This window comes from Nerophis ophidion, linkage group LG27, assembly GCF_033978795.1.
Source record: "Nerophis ophidion isolate RoL-2023_Sa linkage group LG27, RoL_Noph_v1.0, whole genome shotgun sequence".
In the NCBI taxonomy this organism is placed as follows: Eukaryota; Metazoa; Chordata; class Actinopteri; order Syngnathiformes; family Syngnathidae; genus Nerophis; species Nerophis ophidion.
Genome location: NC_084637.1, coordinates 15,347,158 through 15,354,657, shown reverse-complemented (window position 1 = coordinate 15,354,657; position 7,500 = coordinate 15,347,158). Strand labels below are relative to the sequence as shown.

At 40.3% G+C, this 7,500-nt stretch overlaps 1 protein-coding gene across 1 annotated transcript in view; it reads right to left on the bottom strand.

Moving 5' to 3' along the window:
- LOC133544059 (potassium voltage-gated channel subfamily H member 8-like) overlaps nt 1–7,500 on the bottom strand; it is a 12,135-nt gene that overhangs the window by 1,530 nt on the left and 3,105 nt on the right. Inside the window, exons 2-3 of the mRNA XM_061889088.1 lie at nt 5,118–5,392; nt 792–901 (exon numbers count right to left, since the gene is read on the bottom strand). Coding sequence (XP_061745072.1) covers nt 792–901; nt 5,118–5,392 — 385 coding nt within the window. The remainder of the gene's footprint in view (nt 1–791; nt 902–5,117; nt 5,393–7,500) is intronic.

Here is a 7,500-nt window from a genome sequence, read left to right as displayed (position 1 = left end):
AACATTCCGTTCTCATTCGGGGATGTCTACAACAATCCGTGAAGGATATGTTCCCGGATTCGGAGATCGTTTGCCAATACACAAATGGCAGAACAAGGTTACTCAAATAGTGAAAGGTAAGTGTTTTTTTTTTTAGTAACCAGCAAGCACAGTACAGTTAGTAGAACAACTGTGTTTTTATTACTGTGTATTTGATAGGTGCCGGCCGTCGGAAATTCAACTATTTCTTTTATTTATAATATATATATACATATCCATTTTCTACCGCTTATTCCATTTTGGGTTCGCGGGGGGCGCTGGCGCCTATCTCAGCTACAATCGGGCGGAAGGCGGGGTACACCCTGGACAAGTCGCCACCTCATATATATATATATATATATATATATACATATATATATCTATATATATATATACATATAAATATATATATATATATATATATATATATATATATATATGTATATATATATAGATATATATATAATAAAATAAATATATAATAAAATATACATATATACATAGATATATATATATATATATACATATATATATATACATATATATATTTATATATATATATATATATAATAAAATAAATATATATATATAATAAAATAAATATATATAGCTAGAATTCACTGAAAGTCAAGTATTTCATACATATATAAAATATATGAAATACTCGAGTTGGTGAATTATACGCCCCCCCCCCCCCCTCCCGAAATCGGATGTCTCAAGGTTGGCAAGTATGGATCAGGACTCTTTGAAAAGTGTGCTGGTTTGCGTCTTACCTGCCGGAGCTGAATCAAAGCTGCCTAGGAAACTCTGCGGGGAGCTGGGAGTGAAATCAAACTTTGTGGCAAAACCACTTTGGTTTTCGGAGTCGACGCCATCCACAAACCTGAACATGGGGAGTAAAATGAGAAAAATGGTGAAATATCGGATAAATGTGGAATTAGTAAGAGTCTGATTCTTTAATGCAGGGGTCTCAAACTCCATTTATCTGGGTGCCACTGGACGCAGAGTCTGGGTGAGGCCGGGCCGCAAGAAAAGATTTCTTTAAAGGGGAACATTATCACCAGACCTATGTAAGCGTCAATATATACCTTGATGTTGCAGAAAAAAGACCATATGTTTTTTTTTACCGATTTCCGAACTCTAAAAGGGTGAATTTGGCGATTTAAACGCCTTTTCAATTGTTCGTCTGTCGGAGCAATGACCTTTCACCCGTGACGTCACAACGTGAAGCGACCCGCCATTTTCTCAAACACATTACACACACCAAGTCAAATCAGCTCTGTTATTTTCCGTTTTTTCCGACTGTTTTCCGGTACCTTGGAGACATCATGTCTCGTCGGTGTGTTGTCGGAGGGTGTAACAACACGAACAGAGAGGGATTCAAGTTGCACCAGTGGTCAAAAGATGCGAAAGTCCCTCGTTTGTTCTGCACACTGCTATGCTACGACAGAGATGGCAAGAATGTGTGGCTATCCTGCGACACCAAAAGCAGATGCATTTCCAACGATAAAGTCAACAAACTGGCAAAGGTGAATTTTGTTGATGTTATTGACTTATGTGGAGTGTGCTAATCAGACATATTTGCTCACGGCATGACTGCAAGCTAATTGATGCTAACCTGCTATTTAGGCTAGCTGTATGTACATATTGCATCATTATGCCTCATTTGTAGCTATATTTGCATCCAGCCTTTCCCTCCACCCACATTTAATGCCAAACAAACACATACCAATCGTTGGTTAGAAGGCGATCGCCGTATTCGTCCGCGTGACATGGCTCAAAAGCTTCCGTTTCTTCTTTAATTTCGTTTTCGGTACCTGCCTCCACACTCCAACCATTCGTTTCAATACATGCGTAATCTGTTTAATCGCTTACGGCGCTGAAATCAGAGTCTGAATCCAAGCGACTATGCTAATCCTTTCTGTGCTATCCGCCATGTTTGTTTCTGGTGGCTTCACGCAGTGACGTCATAGGACAAAAGACAGGTGGACATAGCGATGGTGTAAATCAGGCAGTTTGAAGCCGTTTTTCGGGATATTGAGTAATGGGTAAAATTTTGAGAAATACTTAAAATAAGCCACTGGGAACTGATTTTTATAGGTTTTAACCCTTCAAAAATTGTGATAATGTTCCCCTTTAAAAAAAATGTTACATACTCCTCAGCATGTGTAGTTATATAATGACGTTTCAAATTGTATTTTGCACCGCAACTTTTTCTGTGCAAAAAAGACACGTCAGGGTGCCGGTGTGTTCAACAAAAAAATATTCCACTTTTCCTGGAATTGTCTTTGCACATCACTAACTCTTCTCTTCACTGCAGGCTTTGAAAAAGACATGTTTGGGGTTGTGGAATATATTTGTATTTTGCCGATGCGCGGAGAATAATGTTATTTCCGTAATGTGTCATTTTGCTTTTCCTCCCCACATCAACACGGCGGTCAGCGGATAATAGTACCGGGATAGCGTTCATCGTCTGAGGCAATTCAAATTCCATCAATCCATCCATTTTCTACCGCTTATTCCCCTTTGGGGTCGCGGGGGGCGCTGGTGCCTATCTCAGCTACAATCGGGCGGAAGGCGGGGTACACCCTGGACAAGTCGACACCTCATCGCAGGGCCAACACAGATAGACAGACAACATTCACACTCACATTCACACACTAGGGCCAATTTAGTGTTGCCAATCAACCTATCCCCAGGTGCATGTCTTTGGAAGTGGGAGGAAGCCGGAGTACCCGGAGGGAACCCACGCATTCACGGGGAGGACATGCAAACTCCACACAGAAAGATCCCAAGCTGGAGATTGAACCCTGACTACTCAGAACATTCGTATTGTGAGACAGACCACACCATAGTCCAGGTCTTGACAAAATGCATGTGTGTGTGTCGGCAGGGCGGGTGCAAATGAAGACAGTTAGGCTAGTTGTTGTTTCGCCTTTGTTTTTAGTTTTTGAGCTGCATTGAATGCAACATCCCAGTACTAGCGGCGCCCTGCATTTTGTCGTACCTGCAAGTGTGAGAGTTGAAACACGGCCAATGTTTCCATCATCCTTTCACACATCCTGATTAGTATGCGACTGCAGCGACTCCATCTCACAGATGATGAAAATGTGATGTTTTTGCTTTGTCCCATTGGAGTGAATGAATGCTTAGTGAGCACACGCGCGTGCGCACACACACACACACACACACACACACACACACACACTTTTGTATTCGTTACCTTCTTGAGACCGCCGAAAAATGCCTACTTCTTCAGGACGACCCTTTCTAGAGATTTACAGATTTTTATTTACAACATTAATAACGTATACATGCTATACAAATATATAAAAAAACTTATCTGTGTGAAAAATGAGTTGGAATTTCACAAGAAAAACGTAATTTTACTCAACGCAAGCCAACATTTTACAAGAAAAACTGAACATTTGTGCAGTATTATGATAAAAGTTGGAATTTTCTCAATAACAGTCGAAATTTTACTCCAAAAATTTAATTTTAAAACAATAACAAAAAATTGTGATAAAAGTCGGATTTTTATATGACAAATGTCACCATTTTGCATTAAAAAAAATTATGATTTTGATTTAAAAATAAATATTTTATGAGAAAATCATGCATTTTAGAAACAGAAATAATATGAGAAATTGTTCTCAATTTTATAAGCAAAATGTCGACACATTGTTGGTAATTGTTTTTAATCTTCATTATTTACTTCAAGTTGTTACAGTATATATATATATATATATATATATATATATATATATATATATATATATATATATATACATATATATATGTAGCTGAGATAGGCGCCAGCGCCCCCCGCGACCCCAAAAGGGAATAAGCAGTAGAAAATGGATGGATGGATATATATATATATATATATATATATATATATACATATATATACATATATATATGTATATGTATATATATATATATATATATATATGTATATATATATATATACATATATATATATATATATATATATATATATATATATATATACATATATATATATATATATATATATATATATATATATATATATATATATATATATATGTTTTTTTTTATTTATTCATTTTCTATTTTTTACACACTTGTTATTATACATGTTGGCCGGAGGGGGAGCATTTCAAATTTTTACACACACTTGTTGTTTCATATGTTGACCAGAGGGAGAGCACTTTTAAAACCGACACACAGTCAAATCAGAAAATCCCTCCTTTTTGGGACCACCCTAGTTTTGATAGATTTCACCACCGGGGGTGCAAATGAGACAATCTCTACTGCAGTGGTTCTCAAATGGGGGTAAGCGTACCCCTGGGGGTACTTGAAGGTATGCCAAGGGGTACGTGAGATTTTTTTTAAATATTCTAAAATAGCAACAATTCAAAAATACTTATAAATATATTTATTGAATAATACTTCAACAAAATATGAATGTAAGTTCATAAACTGTGAAAACAAATGCAACAATGCAATATTCAGTGTTGACAGCTAGTTTTTTTTGTGGACATGTTCCATAAATATTGATGTTAAAGATGTCTTTTTTTTGTGAAGAAATGTTTAGAATGAAGTTCATGAATCCAGATTTATCTCTATTACAATCCCCAAAGAGGGCACTTTAAGTTAATGATTACTTCTATGTGTAGAAATCGTTATTTATAAGTGAATCACTTGGGGGTTTTTTTCAACACATTTTTTAGTTATTTTTATATCTTGTTTTACAAATAATTCAAGAAAGACCACTACATCTGAGCAATATTTTGCACTGTTATACAATTTGATAAATCAGAAACTGATGACATAGTATTTATTGACATAGTATTGTATTTTCCTTTTTTATCTATTTTTTTCAACCAAAAATGCTTTGGTTGAAAACCAAAGCATTGAAAAAAGGTTTGAGAACCACTGCTCTATTAGATCTAGATGCAATAGTTTTCCGTATTGGGACCATGATTTATGTCCTCACTTGTTCAAAAGGGGCTCATATGGAAGGTACTTTTGTTGATGTCTCAAGAAGGGTAGAAATACACACACACACACACACACACCCCGACTCGAGAGATCAATGACTGTTTTCCTACCGAGGACTGAGCTCAGGCTGCAGGCAGCTTAAGCCCACCACAGGGATCTGCAGGCTGGTGGGCCGAGTGTGGTCGCTCCCTAGTCTGAAGGGTCTCGGCGGGAGCAGAGGGGAGCGTAGAGGCGAGCGCAGGGGCGAGCGCAGCCCTCTTCCCAATCTGCCCAGGGGGGGAATTTTTGGAATAGGTGAGCGTTCCCCCTCTGAATTGGACCCCTCCTCGTCCTCCTTGATGGAAGGAAGCTTCTTCACGAGTCCTCCATTGCTCTCACATTCGGCCTGAATATGGAGCAGAATGAAACAGTCAAATGTTAAAGGCCTACTGAAATTAGATTTTCTTATTTAAACGGGGATAGCAGGTCCATTCTGTGTCATACTTGATCATTTCGCGATATTGCCGTATTTTTGCTGAAGGGATTTAGTAGAGAACATCGACGATAAAGTTTGCAACTTTTGGTGCTGATAAAAAAAAGCCTTGCTTGTACCGGAAGTAGCAGACGATGTGCGCGTGACGTCACGGTTTGTGGAGCTCCTCACATCTGAACATTGTTTACAATCATGGCCACCAGCAGCGCGAGCGATTCGGACCGAAAAAACGACGAGTTCCCCATTAATTTGAGCGAGGATGAAAGATTCGTGGATGAGGAAAGTGAGAGTGCAGGACTAGAAAAAAAAAACGACGAGGGCAGTGGGAGCGATTCAGCTGTTATTTTAGACACATTTACTAGGATAATTCTGGAAAATCCCTTATAAATAAATGGGTTGTACTTGTATAGCGATTTTCTACCTTCAAAGTACTCAAAGCGCTTTGACACTACTTCCACATTTACCCATTCACACACTGATGGAGGGAGCTGCCATGCAAGGCGCTAACCAGCACCCATCAGGAGCAAGGGTGAAGTGTCTTGCTCAAGGACACAACGAACGTGTTGAGGTTGGTACTAGGTGGGGATTGAACCAGGGACCCTCGGGTTGCGCACGGCGACTCTCTCACTGCGCCACGCCGTGCTTATTGTGTTACTAGTGTTTTAGTGACATTATATGGCCGTACCTAAAAGTCGGAAGGGTGTGGCCACGGGTGTGGTGACCGCCAGTGTCTCTGAGGGAAGCCACGTTTCTCGACGAGGCGAAGCGAAGGCAGCCGTTGGGACCTAGCCGAGATTTTTTTTTTTCCCCTGCTCCACGGTGGAAGCATCCCACGTTTGGGGGCGGCTGGTTGGAGGAAGTAAGAGAGTCCGCAGCTGCCTCTTTGGGGCGGCATAGCTCAGTTGGTAGAGTGGCCATGCCAGCAACTTGAGGGTTGCAGGGTCGATTCCCACTTCCGCCATCCTAGTCACTGCCGTTGTGTCCTTGGGCAAGACGCTATACCCACCTGCTCCCGGTGCCACCCACACTGGTTTAAATGTAACTTAGATATTGGGTTTCACTATGTAAAGCGCTTTGAGTCACTCGAGAATAGCGCTATATAAATATAATTCACTTCACTTCCCGAGGAACGACGCAAGCTCTCCGCTCATGTCTACGGTAAGGGCCGACTTTTTTCCACAATTTTCTCACCGAAACCTGCCGGTTGACAGGTGATAGGGAACCATGTCCGCTTGACCGCTCTGTTCCATAGTAAAGCGGCACGTCATCTTTCGGGAATGTAAACAAGGAAACACCCGCTGTGTTTGTGTTGCTAAAGGCAGCCGCAATACACCGCCCCCCACCTACATCTTTCTTCTTTGACGTCTCCATTATTAATTGAACAAACTGCAAAAGATTCAGCAACACAGATGTCCAGAATACTGTGTAATTATGCGATTTAAGCAGACGACTTCTAGCTGGGATCGGGGCTGGAACAAAATGTCCCCTACAATCCGTGAAGTCACGCGCACGCGTCATCATACCGCGACGTTTTCAACAGGATACTTCACGCGAAATTTTAAATTGCAGTTTAGTAAACTAAAAAGGCTGTATTGGCATGTGTTGCAATGTTAATATTTCATCATTGATATATAAACTATCAGACTGCGTGGTCGGCAGTAGTGGGTTTTAGTAGGCCTTTAACTTGCATTAGAACTTTAACCAGGTCGATGGTACGCTGGGGCTTTCGTAATGGAAACAGTCGCCATTCAAGAATTTCACTGACTTCCTCCAGGTCTCTGCAAAATGAATGTTTTCATTAAGAACCAAGCAGCACCATTCACTCCCCGGCAGAGTCTGTCAATGGAGGAACGTGTCAACTCTTTTTCGCTTCTGTCCCTTCCTCGCCTCTTTTTTTCTCAGTTTTCACCATCGCCCGACTCCTCTCCCCTCTATCCAATCTTTGACTCACGTGCGACGAAGACTGGTATTTTTAGATCGCGGCGGTCTAAATTTAGCTGCGGTTTTGCTCAGAAGGAAAG